Source organism: Narcine bancroftii, chromosome 5 (assembly GCF_036971445.1).
Source record: "Narcine bancroftii isolate sNarBan1 chromosome 5, sNarBan1.hap1, whole genome shotgun sequence".
NCBI lineage: Eukaryota > Metazoa > Chordata > Chondrichthyes > Torpediniformes > Narcinidae > Narcine > Narcine bancroftii.
Genome location: NC_091473.1, coordinates 200,849,562 through 200,876,332, shown reverse-complemented (window position 1 = coordinate 200,876,332; position 26,771 = coordinate 200,849,562). Strand labels below are relative to the sequence as shown.

The 26,771-nt window shown below is 48.2% G+C and overlaps 3 protein-coding genes across 3 annotated transcripts; 1 reads left to right on the top strand and 2 right to left on the bottom strand.

Annotated features, from left to right (window-relative positions):
* Positions 1-487: 487 nt before the first annotated feature.
* LOC138764551 (endogenous retrovirus group 3 member 1 Env polyprotein-like) lies at positions 488-10,835 on the bottom strand. The gene is made up of 2 exons (XM_069940639.1): positions 10,049-10,835; positions 488-3,427 (listed from the first exon to the last, which is right to left on the bottom strand). Exon 2 carries the CDS (start codon positions 3,050-3,052, stop codon positions 1,658-1,660), a length of 1,395 nt encoding a protein of 464 aa, XP_069796740.1. The 5' UTR covers positions 3,053-3,427; positions 10,049-10,835; the 3' UTR covers positions 488-1,657.
* A 2,119-nt stretch (positions 10,836-12,954) lies between these two features.
* On the top strand, positions 12,955-13,751 carry LOC138765463 (zinc finger protein 239-like). Its single transcript, XM_069942503.1, has 3 exons — positions 12,955-13,110; positions 13,168-13,552; positions 13,606-13,751. Exons 1-3 carry the CDS (start codon positions 12,955-12,957, stop codon positions 13,749-13,751), a joined length of 687 nt encoding a protein of 228 aa, XP_069798604.1.
* A 10,086-nt stretch (positions 13,752-23,837) lies between these two features.
* Positions 23,838-26,481, bottom strand: LOC138764555 (zinc finger protein 585A-like). Its single transcript, XM_069940643.1, has one exon. It carries the CDS (start codon positions 26,248-26,250, stop codon positions 25,039-25,041), a length of 1,212 nt encoding a protein of 403 aa, XP_069796744.1. The 5' UTR covers positions 26,251-26,481; the 3' UTR covers positions 23,838-25,038.
* Positions 26,482-26,771: the final 290 nt, after the last annotated feature.

Sequence of the window (26,771 nt, the reverse complement as noted above, 5' to 3'; positions counted from 1 at the left end):
TCCGCTCTGCTGGGATCTTTCTGTGCATTGATTGGGGGCCGAGTTTCCTCCATTGGAACGGTTGCTGGGAGATTGATTTGGGAGACACGGCCCGAGAACAGCCGGTTTAAAAAGAGTCGCTCAGCACCTTCCATGGCGGTTACCATTACTCAGGCATCTCTTCGGCAAAGAGAGGGCGCAGCCTCGTGAGAAGTGACGTCACATGCCCGTGAGCTGCACCAAAGGTTTAGGTGCTTGTCCGGGGATCGAATGCGATTCAGAACCGGGTGCCGAGCGCAGCACCGGGTCCCGAAATGGGGTTCCGGGGCTTGCAACACCTGGCTAGAGGATACTTCTCCCCGGGTCCCGGCCCTAGTCCCAGCCTCGGTGTTGATTTAACCCGCGGCCCAGCTCTCCGGGACCCTCCATCGGGCTGAGCCCACTCACCAAATTATCGGACTCTGGCTTTAACTTACTCTTAATTTAGTCTATGTGTAGTCTGAGTCCAGCGCGTTCTTTGAATGAAGTGATAGGAGAAGGTATTCGGTTCAACAGTCAATTTATTACACAGCACAAGAATAAAACTTAACAGAGCTCTGGGTCACTCATTAGTTCATAGGTCACCTGCACAGTGAGCTACTCCCCAAGACTGACCCCTATTGTCCAGTTGGTTCAGTTTATATAGGTCAGCCTTATCATACAGAACAAAAGTTGGCTTCCTTTGCTAGATTTCATTATCATACAGAACAAAAGTTGTCTTTCTTTGCTAGATCTTTTTGCATAAGGGTTATCACAAGTCATCTCCTGTTTTGCAGATATCTGGGGTGTAGCACTCCCATCTTAATCCTCCAGGCCAGACTATCCCGTTGTGTTGATCAGAAATTAATTCATCCCCAGATATTTCTAATCACCATTCTGTTCTTGTCCGGCCAATTTCTGCTGTTCTCTTTAACACCTCCTCCTGCCTTAATCTTCCTCCTAGACTTGTTTTCCATTCCCTTTGTTTCTTACAGGCCATTCTTTGTTCTGATCTGGCCTGTGTCTCCTGTGCTACTCACCACCTCCTTTAGTTTGAGCATTCCTCCTAAATCGTTTTATGCATTTCCTCTCCCTGTATTTTGGAGAGACAATTTTGTTCAGCCAACTTTGCTCCATGCTGTGATTGCTACTTAATCACATTCCTTTTTCCCTGAACCATGCAGTAAATATACACTTATTAATTAATCATTTATTTCATACTGTTTTAACCCCTAGATTCCAACAGTCCCCCTTTTGGTCTCATGAAAATGAGACCAACCACCTGTTACCTTATTAGACCGAGACCTCAGGAGTTATTGCAAGGGCCGGCATCTCTGACCTCTTGTAGTCACTATACTCTTGGGAGGGCAGTAGTGACAAATACATGCCTTGGGGTCTGGGGATGTCTCTCTGTGACAACGCTCGTTGAATCAGGCACTGGAGGCAGGGAAGGATGCACGGGATCAGGACCAACGCCAACACCACAACTCCAGCAACTAGCACTGCAGTCTGTATCCATCCCCACGCTCCAGAGAACAAGTTTCCCAGCCAGGAGCTGCCCCAGGGTCGCCAGTTCTGAACCGGGACATGAGCTAATTTGCGAATGCCAGATGAAATCTCTTTTACTGCTTGCCCATTGTCATCGATTTTTAAACAACAATTAGTGAGATTCAGTTTCCCACACACACCCCCCTTCAGTGGCTAACAAGTAGTCTAAAGCTAAGCGGTTCTGAAACACCGTGTCCCTAATCTGTTGCTGCTCTTCTGCCAACAGATCAAGGGCTGCGGCGGTGTCATTGGTGATAATTTCCAAAATAGCTTGTAAAGGAATCAGACGGTTTAACATGTAAATTGGGGTTCGATATCCCCAGGACCCATCCTGTGCCCAAGTAGCAGGTCCATAATAAGAAATAATGCGCTCTGGAGGCCAGTCCTCTCCCCACTCACCGATCTTTAAATCCCTCTTCTGGCGGAGCCCCTGATATACACGCGCTGCTAACTGATGGGAGTCGTTCTGTGGTAACAGCACAAATTGTGGTTGAATGATACCTATACAGCACGTTCCCCTCCAGTCTGGCTCCAAAAAAGTGTAAGCCGTATTCCCACAAATCCAATATAAACCCTCTGGGGCAAATCCGTGTGGAAAGGGATGAGCCCAAAATTGTCTGAGTGAGGGAACCCCTTCATATGGATTAACGCCCGTGCAATTCCATACCCCTTTCCCACGGGAGTTATCTGTTATAGGTCTACAATGTGTTACCTTCTGTGGGGACAGGAACCACCGGGGTCGCTGAGGATGCCATCGAGGGAACTTCCCCAAGATCTTAACCCTTGTGCACCTCGAATCTCCTTTATAATGCTTGCCTTGCTCCTTCCTGATACATTCCTCTCCTAATGGGTGATTAGCTAGATGCCATGTCTGGCGGGGGCGCATTTCATCTGCCGATCCGTGAAAACTCATCAACTCCCATACTTCCAGGGGCTCCCCGCTCCATGGCCATGATCCATCTCTTGTGGGTCCCCCACATACCCAACAGTTTTTAACCCCCAAGAGTTCTGCCGTAGTTTGGCAAAGGTCTACCCATCTGTTGTCCCCTACTCTGTGAGTGGCAGCCTGTCGTTTAGCGTTGGCATAGATATCCCCCTTTTCTCTGTCCCATACGTATGGTTGTTTTCTCTTTTGCCACATGGGGTCCCACTGTATCCTCTGAATGGGAATTGAGCCCCCTTTCTCCTTATCTTGGTCTCCCTCCGGGGCACAAAACCATGTTACACCTTGGGGACAGCGGTCTCGATTTGACGTGAACTGTAAAGAGCCCTTATTGAATTTAACATCATACACTTGTCCATTATGCACACACTTACGTCCCGTGTGAGTCCCCACACAGTGTTCAGGAAAGTTAGTCCAATCAGCAAAGTACTGTTCTTTTTCGTTGTGCGACCCCCAGGCCGAGTGCACACACTTTGTACAGTGGTTTTCTACTCCAGCCCCTTCAAGGGCTCGGAATACCAGTACCCATAGTCCCCACATAGTATTCATCCCAGCTCCTTTCATTGTTTTGATGCCAATAAATTGATTATGCCGTCAACCACTGATACACAGTCACTGTAGTCCAATAGTCTCTTTAAAAAGGGACGTTAAGTGTTCTTAGTCCGTGGTTGCTTCACAGGTTCTCAGTCACCTCCGTTCGAATCTGTTCCAGTGTCCGTGTCGGTGGGTCCGTTGCTGCACACTGACTCCAATGATACCACGTCTCGCCTTTTCCTTGTAGTCGAACCGCGTGGGACGTCCTCTCCACCACTCTGTAGGGTCCTGTCCACCTGGGCTCCGACCACTTTCTTTTGATGACCTTTAGCAGAACCCACTCCGCGACTGAAGGTATCGGTGTTTCCCCTTCTCTGTTGGGACTTGTGACCTGTTGTGAAAAATCTGACACCAGAGCCGTTAGTTTTTCATAATAAAGCTTGCATCCCATTGAGCTTACCTCATTCTTCGTTGTCTGAATTCCGGCTCCCGGTCCTGGAAACTGGTGCCCTGTTTGTAGTTCATATGGAGTAAATCCTGTCACAGAACTTACCGAACTCCTTATTGACATTAATGCCAGGGGCAACGCATCCACCCAATTTAGTTTGGTCCGTCCCTGTACTTTCCCGATCTTACTTTTTATTGTTTGGTTCATCCTCTCCACTTTCCCTTGGGATTGTGGATGGTACACCGTTCCAAAGGCATGTTTCAATCCCAACATCGCTTCTACCTCCTGTAGATCGTTATTCTTAAAATGACTTCCATTATCAGACCTAATTTTTCTAGGAAATCCGTGTCTCGGAATATACTGGTTGTTCAGGAATTTACATACCGTCCTTGCATCTTCTCTTTTGGCAGGGATTGCCTCCGGCCACCCTGTGAACACTTCTACTGCTACTAAGAGGTATCAATAGCCACTTACCCTCTCAATCATGTCCGTATAATCAAGTACGATTTCCTGCCCTGGTAACTTAGGTAGCGGGAACTGACCTTCATGTGGCTTTACAGTCGCCTTTACATTGAAAGCTATACATACCTCACACTCTCTAATATGGTTCTCCACCATCGCCGGCAGGAAGGGGTGCCACCAATGTATCAAGTACCTTATCATCTGCTTCTTTCCACAGTGTGTTAGCCCATGCGCCTCCTCGAGGAGGGGTTTCATGAGTCCAGATGGTAAAACTGGCCTCCCGTCTATCGATCTCCATAGTCCTTGATCCTTGGTTGCCCCACTTTCCTCCCATACCATCCTTTCCTGAGGTGATGCCTTTGCTTGTTCCTGTACTATTACTTCTACCCTACACGGTGGTAATAAGTCATGTGCTGTTCTGTCTGCCTGTATCATAATAAACTGAGGGCCGTATCCTGCTGCCCTTTTAGCGGCCATGTCCGCTTCCTGATTTCAGCGAGCCACCATCGTATCTGTTCTATCATGTCCTTTACATTTAAGAACTGCTAATGCCCTTGGTTTCAGGAGGGCCTCAGCCAGTTTCCTAACATCCTTCTCGTGTTTAATTGGGGTCATTGCTGCTGTTAAAAACCCACTTCTAATCCATTGACTAAGTTCAACCTGTATTGTCCCTACCACATATGCCGAGTCTGTATATATATTGACCTCCTTCCCTTCTGCCCATTCTAATGCTGCTATCATTCCCTGTAGTTCTGCGAGTTGTGCTGACTCCTTTCCTCTCACTGTCCCTGTAATGATTTCTTCAAATCCTCCTGTAGTTTTTCGTACCACCGCATAGGCAGCTTTCAATCCATCTGTGGGGTGCCTGTAACAACACCCATCTGTAAACAAGGTTTCATCTGGTTCTCTTAAGGGTGTAGCCTGTAAGTCAGGTCTTATTTTAATATCCTTCACTACCCTCTTTTCACAACAGTGTGGTTCTCCCTCTCCCATAATGTCTGCCATGTTAATGCCTTCATGGGTAAATGTAACATTTGGAGCATTCAGGATCTTTTCTAGTCTCGTCTGCCTTAGTGAAGTCAATGTAAATGCTGTCGAGCTCACAAATGCTACAATGCTATGTGTTGTTAATACCGTCAGGCCATGTTCCATTACTATGTGTGCCACCTTTTGTAAAATCTTTGCTACTCCCGCTGCATGTCTCGTACATGGTGGGTGTCTGTCTTCCGTTGGGTCTAGTGTGATACTCACATACATGAGCACACATCTTCCACCCCCTTTTTTCTGAAAAAGAACACCATCAATTGTGTGTGCTTTTTCAGAAACATCCAAAAAGAAAGGCAGTTTATAATTTGGAATCGCCAAATCTGTAGCTGTTGTAAGAGCTTGCTTCAATAGAATAAAACTCATCTCAGCCTGTGCAGTCCAATCAAGTGTAGCTCCCAGATACCTCATCCCCTGCTCATTCACCAAAGTTCGCAGTGGATGTCTCAACTCACCATACGATGGGATAAACTGCCTACTATAACCTGACAAACCCAAAAACGAAAGCATCTCTTTAACTGTCTTTGGTTTTGTATGATGTAGTATCGCTGTTCGATGTGCAGGGGAAATCCCTGTGCCTTTCGCTGAGACCATTCTCCCTAAAAAGGTGACCACCTGCCTGCAGCATTGCAGCTTTGAGCGAGAGACTTTAAAGCCAGCCTTGAACAGCTGCACTAGCAGGAGACAGGTGGCCTCCAAACAGGAAGTATGATGAGGTGCTGCTAATAGGATGTCATCTACATACTGGATCAGAACTACCCCACCTGGCAGTGCTAGCCCCCCAGCTGTTCTTTCAACACCTGATTGAAAATCCCTGGAGATAAAATAAAGCCCTGCGGAAGCCTAGTATACCGCAACTTTCTACCTCTATACGTGAACGAAAACACATCTCTTAATGGTTCTGCCAGCGGCAAGCAAAAGAAAGCATTCGCTAAATCTATGCAAGAGAACCACTTGTGGTTGGGGGTTAAAGCAGTCATGGCAGTATATGGGTTTGGTACTGGAACTGTGGGTGTTCTCACAATACCATTGATGCGCCTTAAGTCATGGGCCATCCGATATTTGCCCGTGTCTTGTTTAGGAACCGGTAAAATGGGTGTATTCCAACTAGAACGCGAATGTTCCAACACCCCTGAATACATAAGGCCATCAATGGTCTTTGCCAAACCTTCCTCAGCTTCAGGTTTGTGGGGATACTGCATCTGCCAAATAGGGGTGTAATCTGACAATTCGAAGGTTATGGGATCAACCTGCTGACAAAAACCCTCATCTGCTGGTCCCACTGACCACAGGTTCTCAGGGAGAGAATCTAGCATAGGGGCCGAGTCGGGGTGATCCATCTTCTCTCTACCATGAAAGCGTTCAATCTGTCTATGCTCAAGGAGGACTTGATCATATGTTGGAGACAAAATTTTGTATGCCTGACCAGATGAGGAGAACTGCACTGTCGGTATTTGGGTGTCAGACCAGTCACTAAGGGACCTCAAGTTCCGACACATCGGTCCCAAATCTTTTGCCTGATGAGTAGTGCCAATTGCAAGGGTGACATGAGGAATGGCCTCACCTGCCATCTCATACCATTCCAGCTGTTCAGATGTCAGTGCCACCGCAGCGGCCACTCCCTCCTTTCCTACCACTATGTAGTCCGAATTAATTTCCCATTGCCAGCCCTCTACCTCTTCATAAAAGGCATGCTGATACATTTCATCCCCATCCCTATCGTAAAAGAGGGTCATATGGGGAGGGTCCGAGGGAGGGGTATACGGGTGTAACGTCTGGATTCACGGCTTCCATTGATTATAAAGTTTTAGCAGCCCTCCCTTCTGAGGGTCCTCTGGTTGCAACAACCCCCAGTAAATGTCAGCCCATTGTCCCTCAGACGCGGATCCTCCAGCTGCCGCCAACAACATCTGAGAACTGGAATGCAGTGTAGTTAATCAACAGTTCATAGAATATCCATTTGGAAAGGTGACTTCTATTCCGCTGGGTCCACAAAGGATCGATGCTCCGCACTTGACCAACAGGTCTCTGCCCAAGAGATTGGTAGGGCACCTGGCTGACAAAATGTATTGTTGTGTAAAAGTCTGTCCCGCCACAGAAGTGACTAGTGGTGTAGAAAACGGCAGATTTTCTGGTGTACCCGAGAACCCTATCAGCTGGACGCTAGAGGATGATGTTTTATCTTGAAATTCAGTGCCAGTGAGTGTTGAAAATCTGGCTCCCGTATCCACTAAAAAGGATACTTCCATGTCCGTAACTTTAATCTGCAGGAAAGGGTCTGCCAACCTAGCCTGCTCGTGGGTGCTCGGGCTCCGTCACTGTGGGCAATATTGCTCCTCCTCTGTCAGCAAAGGGAATTGTCTCTTTGGAGCTAAAGCCGCATGGGGTGCCTGATGTACCGGGGGTGGCACTGACGATCTCTGGGGCTGGACCCAATGCTCATTTTGTGGTGGTCCATATCCCCTTCCCCCAGTGTCCCGAGGATCCCAAGCCAGGGGGCAGTCTCTCTTCCAGTGTCCTGGCTGACCGCATACAAAACATACGGCTGGTTGCATTCGTGGAGCACCCCGACCTCTCCCTCTTACTCGGAATCCCCCCATTGGACCTCCCATTCTGGCCACATAGGTGGGACCCGGTGCCCAATATGGGGCCGGGTGCCAACTCATATTATTCCCTTGTGGTGGTTGCGTTGGCTGCTGAATCATCTGGTTCGCACCCTTTGAGGAAATCTTTTTTGCCTCGTTTGCCTTTTTCCTAGCCTCTTCCAATTGAAGCTTAAGGAGTTGCACTTGTGTAGACTCCATAATTTGTTTGTCCTCCTTTTGCTTAGCCCTGTAACGTTTCATGTGATGGGTCAAATGTTTTTCCCATTGCTCACTCGAGCAGCCGGGAATATCAGGGTTATTCTCTAACGCCTCCCTAACTACAGCTGGCAGTCCACTCGTTACTGCAGCCCTAAAGAGTGTAGTCTGCAAGGGATCTGTGGCTGGGTGTACTCCTGCTTTATCAGTCCAACTCTCCCTACACTGACTCAAAAAAGTCGAGATCTCCTCATCCTCCTTTATGGAAAAGGTCAGGGACTGCATGACACCGGGGGGAACGGGGAACTTATCTCTCATTGCCCCTCCTACTGCCGTAGCATGGTTGGCAAATGGCTCGGCATCGAGGCACCTAGTGATTCCTGCGATCATTTCTACCTGCTGTATCTCCCACAGCCCAAGCTGTTTACCCAATAATGCTCTCCAATCCCCTATGGCTATCTTATGTCCCATCGTATATTGGCAGAACTTTCCCATCCACGCTCCACCTCCCTCAGTCGGAGGTGGCATTTTATCCAAAATACAATTCATGTCGGTGAATGAGAAGGGTTGATACCTCTCCCCAATTTGCGGACCCTTATAAATTAGCGGCATCTGTCTATACCTTTCTGGAAGCCGTACTTCCTCCCTGTCCCGCAACGCATATCCCAAAGGGGAACGAGGGTAATCCTGACTCTGTCTTCTATGTGTGATCATGCTTCCCCTGATCATGACTGGCTGTTCCTCCTCTTCATTCTCAACACTCACACTAGCTAGATCAGTATCCTCGTTCTGCTCTCTCTCCCGTTCCCATCTGACACTCGCTGGGTCATTTCCCTTCCTATTCTCCTCTTGTCCCAGCTCTCTCTCATCTGTACTTCCCAAGCCCCTACTATTTTTCCTTACTGCACATCTATCGTTCTGTACTTCGTGCACCCACTCTTTTGTTTCCTCCACTCTCTCCTGTGCAACTCTCTTCAGTCTCTCCTTCGCCTCATGTAGTTCTGGACCTGTTAACTCAGTGACATTCACTATTTCCTCACTTATCTGCATCGCTGGCATTTGGGGAATAGGATAAGGTGGTGGCAATGTCTCCGGTAACTCTGGATATAACGGGGCTGACGGCTTCACCTCCCCCATATTCTCCTTAGTGTTATGGGATCCCTGTTTAATATCATGTTGAAGGTTCGCTTCCACAGCCATGCAAGCCAATGTCATAATGTGTAAATCTGCCCTTCTCTGTTCCTTCACTTCTCTCTGTTGTTTAAACCTTCTTCTATTCCATATAGATCCTTGTCCTTTTGCCTCATGTTCCTGTACCTCCTTGGCTGCTTCCCTCTCTGCTTCTCCTAAGTACAGTACCAGCCGGATTTTTTCAAACCCTCGTGGTACCTTCCCCTGATTCTGCAGCTCTCTCCATATCTGTTCGTACCGTGCCATAGCCTGTACCTCCTCTCCCTTCGGTAATCCTCCCAGTAATTGATTCCTTGTTTTCTCCCACTGTCGGTTTACAGATGGGGGAACCCCTCTGTCTCCCCCGAGCTCTTGCCCTACATCCCTATTTACTCCTTCCATCTCTGTTCCGATCTTTAACCCTTTAGACTTCGTGATTCACTGGGTCTCTCCCCTGGTAGGATTTTGACACCCTGCAATTTACTTCGTCCCTTCCCACGTTATTATGAACACCAGCAGCACACTACACACAATCCTTAAACAAATACTTATTATAAACTATTATGATTTACTAGACGATTCCTAAACAGATACTTATCCACTATAGAAGCAAATAACTATAAAACAATACACCTTATACAGATACTGATTGTCCACTACTATGGTATACGATCCTTAATCAAATACTTATTACACACTATGAAAACAAATAACCATCACAATGCACCTTATTCTAATTGGCCAAGTGTCTAAAGCTATCTCTCGAGATCGCTACGAGGGGACTCCAACCCCGTTCTGCTAGGAGGACTCCAACCCCCTTTTACTACAGGGGACTCCAACCCTGTTCTACTAGGAGGACTCCAACCCCCTTCTACTACAGGGGACTCCAACCCTGTTCTACTAGGAGGACTCCAACCCCCTTCTACTACAGGGGACTCCAACCCCGTTCTACTAGGGGGACTCCAACCCCGTTCTACTAGGGGGACTCCAACCCCCTTTTGTTTTATTCTTTGGCTTTAACGAGGGCTTTTGCAGAGTAGTGACAACACACAATTTATCTTTGCCAATAGCAGAACTTCGTTAAAACAGGCGTCTGCTTACCTCCCTTTGTAGGATGGTCACTTGTTGTTATCACCACACCACAATCGACCGGTGTTTCGTATCTTTTTCTTCCGTCACTTCTCCATCTTCATCACGTCGGGGTCACCAAATTGTCGGACTCTGGCTTTAACTTACTCTTAATTTAGTCTATGTGTAGTCTGAGTCCAGCGCGTTCTTTGAATGAAGTGATAGGAGAAGGTATTCGGTTCAACAGTCAATTTATTACACAGCACAAGAATAAAACTTAACAGAGCTCTGGGTCACTCATTAGTTCATAGGTCACCTGCACAGTGAGCTACTCCCCAAGACTGACCCCTATTGTCCAGTTGGTTCAGTTTATATAGGTCAGCCTTATCATACAGAACAAAAGTTGGCTTCCTTTGCTAGATTTCATTATCATACAGAACAAAAGTTGTCTTTCTTTGCTAGATCTTTTTGCATAAGGGTTATCACAAGTCATCTCCTGTTTTGCAGATATCTGGGGTGTAGCACTCCCATCTTAATCCTCCAGGCCAGACTATCCCGTTGTGTTGATCAGAAATTAATTCATCCCCAGATATTTCTAATCACCATTCTGTTCTTGTCCGGCCAATTTCTGCTGTTCTCTTTAACACCTCCTCCTGCCTTAATCTTCCTCCTAGACTTGTTTTCCATTCCCTTTGTTTCTTACAGGCCATTCTTTGTTCTGATCTGGCCTGTGTCTCCTGTGCTACTCACCACCTCCTTTAGTTTGAGCATTCCTCCTAAATCGTTTTATGCATTTCCTCTCCCAGTATTTTGGAGAGACAATTTTGTTCAGCCAACTTTGCTCCATGCTGTGATTGCTACTTAATCACATTCCTTTTTCCCTGAACCATGCAGTAAATATACACTTATTAATTAATCATTTATTTCATACTGTTTTAACCCCTAGATTCCAACAGCCCACGCTGTGGCCCCGGGTAGGACTGCCTTGATTTATCCCCTGATTACATCCTCACAGCGATGAACCCGTTTCAGTTTTCGGACTGCGGGAAAAACGGTAGGTCCACACTGGGGAGAGTGTGGCAAGAGCTTCACCCAGACTTCCAACCTGTGGATGCACCAGTAGGGCCACACCAGCGAGAGGCCGTTCACCTGCCCTGAGTGCGGGAACAGCTTCACCCAGTCCTCCCACCTGAGAACCTACCAGCGGATCCACACTGGAGAGAGGCCCTTCACCTGCTTCCACTGCGACAAGAGCCTCACCCAGTCAACCGACCTGTTGAAGCACCAGCAGGTCCAAAAGTGAGCTGGTACCTTTACTGAACTATCCCCACACATTCTAACCAGAGTTGGACCGTGTCCACTTGTCTCGTCCCCTCCAGCTAATCTTAACTGCAGCTTAATTACTTGGCACATCTGACATGCCTGTTGAACAGTGAGGGATGGACTTGGGCTTTAGTTAGGATTATATGAATGGTCTTTCTGCCGTTGAACCACAGAACAGCACAGAAACAGGTCGTTTGGCCCATCTATCATGTGCTGAACTATTATTCTGTCCAGTCCCATTGACTGTAAGGCAACTGATAGCTTCTCCCTCTTCGGATAATGGAGGGGCTGGGGCAAATAGGGATTAAGGAGCCTGGTCATTTGGGGAGTAGCACCAGGGGTGGGGGTGGAGGTGTGGGGAAGGTGTAAGAGTCTGGAAGCCTTTGCTATAAGTGGGAATGGGTGTTTCGTAAAGTGTCATTTGGAAACTCAAGGTGAATGAATGTTTTCCAACGGGTCGAAGGTGAGCATTCGGAGTTGGGTCGTGGATGAATCTCGATGGATCATAATGTTGTGTCGTGTAGAAAATATCCCCTTCAGCCCATCTTGTTCATTATTACAGCCCCATTTGGCCCAGATCCCTGTTAACCCCTTCCGATCCATGTTCTTCGAAGTTCACCCACCTTCACGACTTCCTCTGGCAGCTTGGGTGATCAGACAGACAAACAAGCGCGGGGCGCATGAGCTTGACGCTTTTTGAAAATAATTTGCTGTTTAATTTAAATCTTATACAATTCTAGGCAAAAAGTAACTGACAAACTCCTAATGGTCCCAAACGGAAGAACAACCGACCTGTTCAAAAACAAATCTTCCCAGCATCGGATGATGTTCAAAGCCGAATATTATATTCGTTACCACCTGTTTATACAAACATTTAATTTGAGGAGGAAACGCATATTAGAGTCTAGCAGCGGAGGACAGAGGGTCTCAAAACCCGGACTGTCCGACCTAAAGCCGGACGTCTGGCCACCCTGAAAGCGCCACTCTGAGGTCTGCCTAGTTTGCCTAATGGTAGCGCCGGCCCTGGGGGAGGTGGGGGGGGGGGGGGGGGGTCCGGACAAATGAGACACGTGTTCCAGGCCCATCAATGACATGTGGGAAACATGGACACATTCCCCAGAGGGGAGCATTAATCTCCAGTGTGGAAGCAATAAATGAGAACCTTTCCAACAGCCCTAACTGGATGAGAACTCAGATCAACTCACATGGTTCCAATTCTATTCAATGAGGAAGCTCATGTTCAAGTCCAGCCCGATGACAGAGCTCCGCCCCTTTAAGGAAGGCGGGATAAGGACAACAATGGTATGACGTCATTACGTTTGGCAGCCTGATAATGCGCCAGAGTCCTATACAGGCATGCGCAGTGCGCGTCTCCCCGCTTTCGGTGCTTGTCCGGGGATCGAATGCGATTCAGAACCGGGTGCCGAGCGCAGCACCGGGTCCCGAAATGGGGTTACGGGGCTTTCAGTGCTCGACTACAAGACGCTTCTCCCCGGATTCCAGCCTCAGTGTGGATTTAACCCGTGGCCGATCTCTCCGGAACACTCCATCGGAATGAGTCCGCGCTGTGGCCCCAGGGCAGGACTGCATTGATTTATCCTCTCATCCGCACAGCGATGAATCCGTTTCAATGCTCCGACTGCGGGAAGAACTTTAAATGGTCGAGTGAGTTAACGAGACACCGACGTGTCCACACCAGGGAGAGACCCTTCATCTACCCTGATTGCGAGAAGGGGTTTGCGCACATCTCCAACCTGCGGACGCACCAGCGGGTCCACACTGGGGAAAAGCCGTTCACCTGCCCTGATTGTGGGAAGGGGTTTGCCTAGAGCACCAAACTGCGGACCCACCAGCGAGTCCACATCGGGGAAAAACCGTTTGGATGCCATGAGTGCGAGAAGGCCTTTACCAAGAGAGAGAACCTTGAGGTACATCAGCTGGTTCACACTGGGGAGAGGTCCTTCAACTGTCCTGATTGTGGGAAGGGGTTTGCCCAATTCACCGACCTACGCACCCACCAGAGGGTCCACACTGGGGAAAAGCCATTCACCTGCCCCAAGTGCGAGAAGGCCTTCACCCAGAGATGCCACCTTGAGGTACACCAACGGGTTCATACTGGCGAGAAGACATTCACCTGCCCCAATTGTGGGAAAGGCTTCAACCAGATCTCCAACCTGCGGATGCACCAGAAGATGCACAGCAGTGACAGGCCGAGTAGGCTTCATCCATTCCTCTCATTTGCTGACCAATCAGTGTGTCCATACCAGGGAGAGGCCATTTGTCTGCCACCCAGTGTGGAAAGGGGTTTGCCCGGTCCTCCCACCTGCTGGAACAGTGTGGAAAGGAATTCACCAAGTCCTCTAACCTGCTGATCCCGCAGATGATCCACCCTGGTGTGAGGCCATTTACCTGATCAAAGCATAGGAAGGGCCTCACCCAGACCTCCAATCTGCAGACCCATCAGGGGGGCAAAACCAGAGAAAAGCAGTCCATCTGCCTTGAGTATGAGAAGGCCTTCACCAACAGATCCAGCCTTGAGGTACACCAATGGATGCACAACAGGCAGAGGCCACTAACCTTCCCCAAATGCAGCAAGGGCTTCAACGAGCAATCAAATTTGCTAACCCATTAGAGGATTCACAGCAGAGACTCCATTCGACTGCCATGAGTGCAGGAAGGGCTTCATCCAGACCTTGCACCTGCTGAACCACCAGCAGATACAGTCCAGGGAGAGGCCATTCATTAGCAAGAATGTAGAAAGAGGTTCACCCAGTCCTCCAACCTGCTCATCCACCAGTGGGCTCACACCAATGAGAGGCCGTTCACCTGCTCCAATTGTGAGAAGGGATTCACCCAGTTCTCCCAGGTGCTAACCCACTAGCGGGTAAACTCTGTGGAGTGGCTATTTGTTTGTCCCAAGTGTGGAAAGTGGTTCACCTAGTCCTCCAACCTGATGACCCACCCGAAGGCCCACACCGGGGAGAGGCCATTCACCACTCTGAATATGGGAAGAACTTCACCCAGACCTCGTACGTGCTCAAACACCAGCAGGTCCATGCCAGGGATAAGCAATTCATCTGCTTCGAGTGCAGGAAGAAGTTCATCCAGTCGAACAACCTGGTGAAACACCAGCGAGTTCACACAGAAAGTTTGCAGGGTGTGGAATATTTAAACATCACTCACTCAAACACCAGGAGGGACTGAAGTCTTGTGGTTATTGAGGCAACAAATCAAAACAGGTCTTGGTTTTGTTGTCAAATTGCAATTTGTTTTCAGGTTCATGTTTATTGTCACCATGTACAAAGGTGCAGTGGGGAAGTTTGTTTTGAAGCAGTCCAGGCAGATATCCCGTACTTAGACCAACAAATAAGTCCGTGCAGGAATGCAAGTTCCAGGGACGAATCAGTGGGCACAAGACAAAAGCAGTATTATTTTACAAGTGTGAGGATCATTCAAGAGTCTGATAACATGGGGAAGGAACTGTCCTTGAATCTGGTGGGTGTGATCTCACATTGGGGAATCTTCTTCTCCATGGGGAGGAGGGTAGAGGGAGTTTATCTGGGGAAGGGTGAGTCTTTAATATCTTGGTTTCTTTCCAAGGCAGCGGGAAGTGGAGGTGGAAAGGATTCTATCCGTCAATGTTAGTGACTCCGATTTAATATTTTAAACATTATCAATGCAGCATGGTTGGAGGGTCTCTGGCGCATGAAACCTGTGCCGCCCAATTAACCTACCAATCATGGGGGAATGTACAGACTCCTTACATACAGGACGGGATTCGAACCTGAGTCATTGGTGCTGTAATAATGTTTTATTACCACGTCATCCAATTGAATTTTATTTCCTGGATCTAAAATGAATAAAGCAGCTGTGTTTGAAAACTGTGTCTCATCCCCTTGTAACTCTGTCATACACTCAATGTAGAGAACAAAGACAAGGCCATTCAGTCCATCTGGTCCCACACTGGGAGCATCCTGGTATCTTCCCCCCCCCCACCATTAGTGTTTCTGCTCCATACCAGTCCCCACCCTCCTCACCCTACTGGGATTCTTTTCTGTTCCTTTCTCCTCTCTTGTGTTTACTGAGCTTCCACTTCTAGACAGCTGCAATGTTCACCTCAAGGTAAGAAACAGGGGCATGAGTCGGCCATCCAGCCCCTTGAGCCTGCTCTGCCAGTCAATATGATCATGGCTGCTCTGGCTATGGACTGAATTCCACTTACCCACCTGTTCTGTATAACCCTTAATTCCCCAATCTTAAAAATCCATCCATCTGTATCTTAAACACTTTCAACCAGGCTCCACTTCAGATAGAAGTCAGGAGAACACAATCCAGTCCTCATCGAGGGCTCAGTCGTGGAAAGGGTCAGGAACTTCAAATCCCTGAGGATCTGTCCTGGAGTCTCCATATCGATGCCATCATGAAGAAGACTCGCCAGAGGCGATATGTTGTGAGGTGTTTGAGGAGATTTTGTTTGTCACTGAAGAGTCTCAAAAACTTCTACAGGTGAACTGTGGAGAGCATTCTGGCTGGTTCAATTGAGAGTTTATAATATTAATGAGATACAATAATGTGAATAGTTCCCCATAATTAATTAAACAATCATCTTATCAAAACCAAATGTAAATTGTAAAACGTTCATAATTCACAATCCAGATCATGTTTTTAAGAGAAAGTAATAAAAATAGAAGAAAAAAAATATGAAAAGAAACCAAAACTCCATCCCCTCCCTGATTGCATTGCCATGTGCTAAATATTATGTGTTAAAAGAAAAACAACGGGAAAAATATATAAAAACATTAAAAGAAACAAGTCGGACAATTCAACGATTGGAATTAAATTATAAAGTCAGAAAATGACTCATCATAAATGGGGATTTTCCACAATGCAAGAGAGTCATTGAGTTCATTGGCCAGAAGCTAGAATAAAATATTTGGGTATTCGTGTGGAACCAGAGTTTAAAAATGCTTTTAAATAAATTACTCGCTATTACTAAAGAAAATAAGAGATTTGGAAAGATAGAATACACCACCTATCACTTTAATAGGTGGAGTAAATTGTGTTAAGATGAATGATTTTCCTAGAATACTTTATTTTTTTCAATTGATTCCAATGCAATGCCTCAAAAATTTATTCAGGAATTAATTGCTTGTGTGAGGAAATTTTTTATTGAAAGGAAAACTGGCCCCAGTGCACTATGTGAGTGTGGAGTAGAACGACACACACACACCAAATCTTTGGAATCGAGACTTTTTTTCCTCTGGCCATCACACTTTTATGAGTTATAGGTGCTGAGATCAGGGCCCTGCGCCATTGGAGTGCTGGCCTGGGAGTGGCTGGCATGCCCACCACATTGCCCCATCTTCCTGCCATGTGGGAGGTCACCTGAGATTATGGTCAGAGATACCCCCTGGTCCATGCTGTCACTGTGTTCATCATCCATTTTGTGGGCTAGTCCACATCTCCATGCGATTGGGCCTTTGTCTGCTGACTCTGGTGGTCTGCTCTTGTGTCGTGGGGGAGGAGTGGAGACCAGGCAGGGTGCAGTCCAAATATGCTGGTTTCAGCCAATGGACAATAAATATTTCATCCTTAACACCTTCATAAAGTGGAGCTGTTGTTCCTAATGACCCTGTAGGGCCCCTTGTAGGGTTGTTGCAGGGGAAGCTGGTGTTCTCCCCTTCACACAAACACATACTGGACAAGTCTTTGTCCCTGGGGATGTTATGTTTGGGCTGGCCATGTGATGGGCTAAATAACCCTGAGGGTGATATGCCGTGTGTCCCCAGGAAGTTAACCAGTGCTGCCAAGAGCCCAGAATTAAATTGTGCCTCTCTGAGGTCAGGTGCTCTGGGACCCCCGAATCTGAACACCCTGGCACAGGTTTCTGTGATGGTATCAGTCAGCGGGACCACCTCAGCCCACCTTGTGGAATGATCAACCATGTTGAAGAGGTATCTCGCCCCACTGGAAACTGGTAGTGGCCCCACTATGTCAATGTGTAATGTGACTGAACCTGCACCGCACTGTTTCAAAGGTCTATGTGGGTCCCCTTGTGTGAGTCTGGATTTTGGAGGATTGGCCGTTCGTGCAGTTTTTGGCCCACGGGCTGACCTGCTGTCAGAGGCCATACCAGACAAACCCGTTAGTGCACCGATCAGTATAGTAACACAAATGAAACAGAAGTCTGCAGACATTGTGATTGTAAAAACACACAGGGCTCATGCCCAAAATGTCAGAAATATATTTTTACCTCTGTAATGGAGGATTAAAACCATGTACCCAGATGCTTTTTGCTTATGTGGAACTGACGACACTGGGTCCACACGCAGGTCACCTTACTTACAGAACTAGCAGATGTAATTAAACTCAGCCATGGGGACTTATCTGAAGATACACTTTGAAATGGAATTCCACTGTGAGGCCCAGGGAAAGCAGTTGTCAAATGCAACACTCTGAAATTGACGAATTGGTCACAACCTGTCTTGCTCGAGAAGTTTTAATAAGTCTTTGTATCTACGAGATAAACCAGGAAATTATAACATCCTGGTTCCATAATAATTAATCTTCTAAATTGTAGAATGTAATGTTCAGTTTTGATTTTGACTGACAAATATTAGAAGGAGTAGGCGCATGATTAATTGTTTTTGGTGTATATAAGCCTGTGGTCCTGCTGCTGAAGTTTAGACTCTCCGAGGGGTGGGAACACCCCTTGTCAAGAAGGAAGAACAGCCAGAGTCCAAGCAACGTCCCGGTCAGGGGAGGTGGAGAAGCTGCTACCAGCGCCCTGACAACCTACTACAAGTGTGCCGTCGTTGCCTCGCTTCGGCAGTTGGGACCAGTCCAAGCGTTGATAAGTATAGTTGGGAAGGGCTTGCATATTATAGTGTGAAATCAGCTTTTGAATTAATAATAAACATTTGTATAAACTGAACTGCTCTCGGTGTGTGTGTCTATTTTCTTTCGGTAGCTCAAACACTGTGACCAATCTAAAATGAACAAAATGAGAGGTATAAGTTTACCCAAGACAATTGGCGCTGCGAGCAGGGTTGGTCTCAAGATGTTTCGCCGAAAGAAAGAGGTGAGCCCTGAGCAGTTCTTGATTCCTGGATGGACTTCCAAAGACGATGGGTTTGGCATGTTGGCCAATACCCTGTCTTTGTTGGGACCACCCATTAGTTGGGATGAGAAGCAAGACCAGCTGACTCCTCCAGCATACACAGAAGTGTGTATTTCGTGAGTTAGTTACAAATAAAAAGGGGTGAGACATGACAGCCCCTTCCAGGCATATGTTTCAATAACCTTCACCCTTTACTGACATACACCATGCATCGCCCATGGCCCACAACCTGGAGTGGACCTTCCACCCTTTACCAACATACACCATGCATCGCCCATGGCCCACAACCTGGAGTGGACCTTCCACCCTTTACCAACATACACCATGCACTGCCCACGGCCCACAACCTGGAGTGGACCCTCCTCTCCCTTACATCAGGCCCAAGGCCCATAACTTGAAATGGACCCCTCACAAATGTTCTTCCAGTGACACCTACAGCTCACAACCTGGAGCCAAGCTCAGGAAAATGTCTCAAGGAGGAAAAAAAAGCTGGACGGGAGTCAGATGGATGGGAAAGAGAGAGTCTGGGAGAGGGCGTTAACGGTGTTGTTCCTTCCATATGCGGGTAGCCTCAGTCTGGCAGTAAATGAGGCCATGGACTGACAGGTCAGTGTGAAATGGTGCATGAAATGGATATGGTTGGTAACTGGTAGGTCTTTGCTGTTGCAGCGGACAAAGCAAACATCTTTTCCTTGGTGTGGACCCGCAGGTGAGTCAGCAGGTGGGAGATCGTGGCTGCACTCAAGGCAGGTGAATGGTGTCACCCCAGTGTGAACCCACCGGTGGGTCATCAGGTTGGAGATCTGGGTGAACCTCTTCCCACACGGGTCAGTTCTTTTAAAGTTATTTCCGCAGTCGGAGCACTGAAACGGTTTCAGAGCTGTGGGGTTGAGAGGATGTGACCAGGGGATAAATCAGTGCAGTCCTGCCCCGGGGCCACAGCATGGGCTTTGCCCAACTAAGGGTCCCGGAGAGCTGGGCCACGGGTTCAATCAACACCGAGGCTGGGATGAGGGCTGGGACATGGGGAGAAGCATCCTCTCACCGCCTGTTGCAAGCCCCGGAACCACGGGAAACCCCGTTCAGGTAGAAAAGGAGAATGCCACCATCTGGAAGACGGTTCTGCTAACTATCAAAGCAAAGGACCTACCAGGTGGCACCTGCAAGGTGGCAAGACGTGTTACCGGAGGCTCTGCACTCCATACGCTCTTTATTGTGTACCGCCACTAACGTGACACCACATGACCATGTCTTTTCTTAGCCGAGGAAAGCAGCGACAGGCACAGTGCTGCCGAGATGGATGATATCACCAGGACCGGCCCTCCTCCGCAAGCATTGCAGATGCCACAGGATGGACCCATTGGTGGAGCCCATGGAATTGAGGCATGCGAACCCTCACTATGCCTACGTTGTGTTTGAGGATGGACGGGAAGACTCAGAGGCCACTAGGGACTTTTCAGGAGATGTGGGCAGCACAGAAGAACTACAGACCCCTACAGATTGGCAGAACAGTTCGGCAGATGATGCAGGAGCACCACAGGCTCTGGAGGATCAGCAGGAAGGAACTACGGTCGACTCGGGAGGGTTGCGGACCCCTATGGAGCAGCATGAAGAGGGGCAGATGAACACACCCCCACGGGGGGAAAGCCCTGCACCCTCGCACCATACCCTCACCCAGGGCCAAGACCCCCTGCCTGTTCCCCCTCCCCCTCAGCTCTCATTGCCCCACACACCTTCATACTTACTTCACCAACCTGTCCGTGATCCATACCTTCCTCCAAATCCCCACCCCCACCCTTTCCCCCAGTCAGAATGCACCTTTCTCAGCCATCTGCCCCTTTACCCCCTCCCTCCTCAAGGCTCTTTTGCTTGTTCCTCCTGCCATGTGCATTCACCTGTCACCTGCCAGCCCATGCCCAATTCAATGTCTTCACTGATCACAAGACACTGACCTTCTCCTTCCATAAGGTATTGAACCTGTGCTTGGCCCAACAACAGAGTTGCTTGTCTATGTGTCTGAGTTTACCACGGACGTACAGCACATCGTGGGGAAAAGCAACGATGTCACACCCCACGATGATGTAAGGGTAGTGAATACATGGCCCTTGCCAAAGCGCAGCAGCAGGACCCTGAGATCCCCACGTATAGGACAGTCGTTTCTGGTCTCAGGATGGAAAATGTCCCCATCAGCCCATTTAACCTGACACTGCTGTGTGACATCTCTACCAACAGCCCTCAACCCATCGATCCGGCCGCATGGAGGTGTCAGGTTTTTGACACCATCCACAACCTGGCGCACCCTGGAATCCAAGCCACGGTGAAGATGGTGGCTAACAGGTTTGTCTGGCTCGTCCTCCATCAGCAGGTCAGCCAGTGGGCCAAAACCTGCACGAACTGTCAATCCAAAATTCAGACTCACACAAGGGGGCCCATACAGACCTATGAACCAGCATGGTGGAGGTTCAGCCACGTACATATTTACATAGTGGGGCCGCTACCAGTTTCCAATAGGGCATGATACCTCTTGAACATGGTTGATCATTCCATGAAATGGACTGAGACGGTCCTGCTGGCTGATACCACCACAAAAACCTGTGTCAGGGCACTCATCGACAAGTGGATGTCCAGATTTGGGGTCCCAGAGCAGTTGACCTCGGACAGAGGGGCAGAATTTACTTCTGGGCTCTTGGCAGCACTGGTTAACTTCCTGGGGACACACAGCATATCACCCTCAGGGTTATTTAACCCATCACACGGCCAGCCAAAATGTAACATCCCCAGGGACAAAGATGTCAGTATGTGTTTGTGCAAAGGGGAGCTCACTGGCTGCCTCTGCAACAACCCTACAAAGGACTCTACAGGGTCATCAGGGACAACAGCTCCACTTTATGAAAGCATTAAGGAGGAGACATTTATTGTCAACTGGCTGAAACCGGCATATTTGGACTGCCACCTGCCCGGTCTCTCTCCCATGACACAAGAGCAGACTGCCAAAGTCAGGGGACAAAGGCCCAATCACACGGAGATGTGGACTGGCCCACAAAATGGATGATGAATCCAGCGACAACATGGACGAGGGGGTATTTCTGGCCATAATCTCAGATGATGTCCCACATGGCAGGAAGATGGGGAACTGTGGTGGGTACACTAGCCAATCCCAGGCCAGCACTCCAATGACGTGGGGCTCTGACGTCAGCGCCTGCGATCCATAAAAGTGTGATGGCCAGAGCAATAAACCAGTCTCAATCCCAAGGATTTGGTGTGTGTCTCATTCTTCTACGCACTCATGTAGTGTGAACACTGCTCCGGGACCAGTTTTCCTTTCCATAAAATATTTCCAAATGCAAGCATTTAATTCCTGAGCAAATTTTTGAGGAATTGCAATTGGAATTAATTGAAAAAGATAAAGTATTCTTGGAAAATCATTCATCTTAACACAATTTACTCCACCTATTAAAGTGATAGGTGACGTATTCTATCTTTCCAAATCTCTTATTTTCTTTAATAATAGTGACTATTTTAAATACATTTTTAAACTCTGGTTCCACACGAAACCCAAATATTTTATTCCAGCTTCAGGCCACTGAACTCAATGACTCTCTTGCATTGTGCAGAATCTCCATTTATGACGACTCACTTTCAGACTTTATAATTTCACTCCAATGTCATCAAATTTGCATCTTTTCATGTTTTTTTAATCTATTTTTCCCTTTGTTTTTCTTTTAAATCTAATCATATGTAGCACGTGGCAATGCGATTAAGGAGGGGACAGAGTTTTCTCTTTTTGGCTTGGTTTATTTTCATACTTTTTTTCCTTCAATCTTTTTTTTCCTTTTTTGTTTCTCTTTTTAAAAAAATATGATCTGGATTGTGAATTATGAATGTTTACAATTTATGTTTGGTTTTTATGTGATGATTGTTTTATTAATTAGGTGGAACTATTCATATCATCTCATTGTATCTCAATTATTGTTTTTAAAATCAATACAAATATTTTAAAAAGAAAACAACAACCCTCTGAAGTTTTTTCTTGTCCTGAGCGTTGGCATCTCTGTACCAGACAGTGATGAACTAGCCAGAATGCTCTCCACAGTTCATCTGTAGAAGTGTTCGAGACTCTTCAGCGACAAACCAAATCTCCTCAAACACCTCACAATGTATCTCCGCTGCTGAGCCTTCTTCATGATGGCATCGACATGGAGGCTCCAGGACAGAGATGGTGATGCCTTGGAATTTCCTCTCTGCAACTGAGCCCTCAATGAAGACTAGATTGTGTTCTCCTGACTTCCTCCTGAAGTGGAGCCTTGTTGAAAGTGTGATAGAGGTGGTTTGGGAGGAATTGTTAGAGCAGCTTGCACACACACATTTTAAAACACACAATATTTGCAGGACTTTTGCAGAATACTTTTTGCAGGGGGGAAAAAAGTATGACAGCAGCTTGCCTGGGAGAGCATGTGATCTTGGCAGGCAGAGGAGAACAGTTTTGCTCTCAGAGAGGGAGGGTGGAAAACAGAGAGAGACATGGAAATCAGTTCCTGAAGGACAAGCTGGCAAACTTTGGAAGGCTGCTTGGTCAACAGAGAAGACTGGCAGTCTGAAAGAAGATAATCTGGAGAACCCTGAAAGGGGCAAGTTTCATCAGCAAGACTGATTGAGAAGAAAAAGGAAAATCTCTCTGAAAACCAGCAAGAACCCTCTTGAGTGGTAACCATTTGCCTGTTAAGCACCAAACACAGGTGAACTTTGTTAATGCTAAATTCTGTCCACAGTACAAGAATTGCCTACAACCAATGAGATTGGATTGTGATCCAAAGAACTTTTCTAATCTTAAAAATACATTACACACACCCGCACTTAGTATTAGAGGAGGGGGGATTAAGTAGTTAAGTATGTACGTTAAGTAATAAGTCAAAGTTAAATTCTGTTTTCTTGTTCAAATATAATTAAAAACTACTTTTGTTGAAGTAACCCTGTGTTCTGGTGCATATCTATTGCTGCTGGTTTTTGGGGTCCTCTGGACTCCGTAACAAAAGTGTTTAAGACACAGATTTTTAACAGGTTGGGGAATTAAGGCTTGTACAGAACAGGTGGGTAAGTGGAGTTCAGTCCATGGCCAGATCAGCATTGATCTTATTGACTGGCAGAGCAGGCTCAAGGGGCTCGGTGGCCAACTCCAGCTCCCGTTTCTGACGTTGAGGTGAACAGCACAGCTGTCTAGAAGTGGAAGCTCATGAACACAAGAGAGGAGGGTGGGGACTGGTATGGAGATAATGGGGGAGTTACCAGGATGCTCCCAGTGTGGGACCAGATGGACTGAATGACCTTGTCTTTGTTCTCTACATGGAGTGTATGACAGAGATACAAGTGGATGAGACACAGTTTTCAAACACAGCTGCTTTATTCAGTTTTGATCCAGGAAATAAAATTCAATTCCTGTAATTGGGTGACATGGAAACAAAACATTATTACAGTACCAATGACCTAGGTTCGAATCCAGTCCAGTCTGACAGGAGTCTGTAGATTCCCCCCATGATTGGTAGGTTAATTGGGCAGCACAGGTTTCATGGGCTGGAGACCCTTCAACAGTATTGTTAGTTTTTAAAAATATCAAATTGGAGTCACTAACATTGACGGAGAGAATCCATTCCACCTCCACTTCCCACTGCCTTGGAAAAGCGACCAACATATTAAAAGACTCACCCCAACCCAAACACACTCCCACTCCCCTCCTCCCCATGGAGAAGATTCCCCAGTGCGAGATCACACCCCACCAGATTAAAGGACAGTTCCTTCCCCATGTAATCGGAGTCTTGAATGATCCTTACCCTTGTAAGATAATGCTGCTTTTGCCTTCTACTCACTGATCTGTCCCTGGAACTTGCACTCTTGCACTGTGACTTATTTGCTGGACGATGTACGGGATGTCAAGCTGGACTACTCCAAAACAAACTTCTCCACTGCACCTTTGTACATGGGACAATAAACTTGAACCTGAAAACAAATTGCATATTGACAACAAAACCAATACCTGTATTGATTTGTTGCCTCAATAACCACAAGACTTCAGTCCCTCCTGGTGTTTGAGTGAGTGATGTTTAAATATTCCACACCCTGCAAACTTTCCGTGTGACCTCGCTGGTGCTTCACCACGCTGTTCCATTGGGTGAACTTCTTCCTGCACTCTGAGCAGTGAATGGCCTCTTCCCGGTGTGGGCCCACTGGTGGGTCAGCAGGTTGGAGGACTGAACGAACCCCTTTCCGCACTTGGGCCAAACAGATGGCCTCTACATTGAGTGTACTCGCTGGTGGGTTAGTACCTGGGATGAATAGGTGAAGCCCTTCCTGCAGTCAGAGCAGGTGAACAGTCTCTCACCAGTGTGGACCCACTGGTGGATGTGCAGGTTGGAGGAATGGGCGAACCCCTTCCTGCACTTGGGGCAGATGAATGGCCTCTCACCAGGTGGACACACTGGTGGATCAGCAGCTGGGAGCACTGAATGAAGTCCTTTCCACACTCAGGGCAAACAGGCTGTTTCTGCTGTGAATCTTCTGGGCGGGAGGGGGGGGTCAGCAGGTTTGATCACACATTGAAGACTTTGCTGCACACGGGCCTGTCCCTAGAATGCACCCGCTGATGTCTCTTCAACTTGCGAGACTCAATGAATCTCTCGCCGCATTCAAAGCAGACGAAGGGCATCTCCCCCTTGTGCATCCGTAGGTGTATTTCAAGGCTCGACCTGTTGGTGAAGGCCTTCTCGCACTCAGGGCAGGCGAACGGCTTTTCCCCTGTGTGGCCCCGCTGGTGTGTCCGCAGATTGGAGATCTGGGTGAAGCTCTTCCCACACTCGGGGCAGACGAATGGCCTCTCCCCAGTGTGGAGCAGCTGGTGGGTCTGCAGGTGGGAAAAATGTGTAAAGCTCTTCCCACACACTGAGCAGGTGAATGGCCTCTCCCCAGTGTGAATCCGCTGGTGGATCAGAAGGCTGGAGGACTGGGCGAATTCCTTCCCGCACTCAAGGCAGAAAAATGGCCTCTCCCCAGAATGGACACGCTGGTGGTTCAGCAGGTGGGAGGTCCGGGCAAATCCTCTTCCACACTGGGGGCAGACAAATGGCCTTTCCCTGGTGTGGACTCGCTGATGGGTCAGCAGGTGGGAGGAGAGAATGAAGCCCTTGCCACACTCAGGGCAGGCAAACGGCCTGTCGCTGCTGTGAATCTTCTGGTGAGTCCGCAAATTGGACATCTGGGTAAAGCTCTTGCCGCACTCTGGGCAGACGAACGGCTTTTCCCCCGTGTGAACTCGCTGGTGCAACTGCAAGTTGCAGGACCGGGCGAACCTTTTGCCGCACTCGCGGCAGGTGAATGGCTTTTCCCCGGTGTGGACCCGCTGGTGTTTCTGCAGGCTGGAGGTGTCAGTGAAGCCTTTGCCGCACTTGAGGCAGGTGAAGGGCCTCTCGCCGGTGTGGATCCGCCGGTGTACCTCAAGGTTGGACCTGTTGGTGAAGGTCTTCTCGCACTCGGGGCAGGCGTACGGCTTTTCCCCGGTGTGGACCCGCTGGTGGCTCAGCAGGTTGGGGATCTGGGCAAATCCTTTCCCACACTTGGGGCAGGTGAAGGGCTTCTCCCCGGTGTGGAGCCGCCGGTGTATCTCAAGGCTGGACAACCTGGCAAAGGCCTTCTTGCACTCAGGACAGGTGAAGGGCTTCTCCCCGGTGTGGACCCGCTGGTGTCTCTTTAGGTTACAAAGACTTTTAGAGTTCTTCCCGCAGTCGGAGCATTGAAACGAGTTCATCGCTGTGGGGACGAGAGGATGTGACCAGAGGATAAGTCAATGCAGTCCTGCCCCGGGGCCACAGCGCGGACTCAACCCGATGGAGGGTCTCGGAGAGCTGGGCCGCGGGTTAAATGAACACTGAGGCTGGGGCTAGGGTCGGGACCCGGGGAGAAGCGTCCTCTTCCGTTCCACGACCTGGTGCTGTATTCCCGTAATATATCCTGCAAACGACTTCAAGGGCTTCTGCGACGCGTCATCGGGTTAGCGAACGTGATGAGGTCACGCCGCTCGACGTCCCTGTCCCACCTTCCTTCAAGCAGCGGAGCTGCGTCATCTGCCTGAATTTGGAGAACATGAGCTTCCTCATTGAACAGAATTGGAATAACGTGAGTGAAGATCCGTCATTGATCTGAGTTCTCATCCAATGTGGAGTTAGGGCTGTTGGAAAGGTTCCCATTTATTGCTTCCACACTGGAGATTAATGCTCCCCTCTGGCCCGGGCGCTGCTGTCGCTGTGCGGAAGGTGGGGCGACAGGGAG

Coding starts and splice junctions, on each gene's coding strand:
- LOC138764555 (XM_069940643.1), bottom strand. CDS start 26,250: ATGAACTCGTTTCAATGCTCCGACTGCGGGAAGAACTCTAAAAGTCTT.
- LOC138764551 (XM_069940639.1), bottom strand. CDS start 3,052: ATGAAAGGAGCTGGGATGAATACTATGTGGGGACTATGGGTACTGGTA.
- LOC138765463 (XM_069942503.1), top strand. CDS start 12,955: ATGAATCCGTTTCAATGCTCCGACTGCGGGAAGAACTTTAAATGGTCG. Junction 13,111..13,167: donor ACCTGCGGACGCACCAGCGG/GTCCACACTGGG, acceptor GGGTTTGCCTAG/AGCACCAAACTGCGGACCCA. Junction 13,553..13,605: donor GCACAGCAGTGACAGGCCGA/GTAGGCTTCATC, acceptor TGTCCATACCAG/GGAGAGGCCATTTGTCTGCC.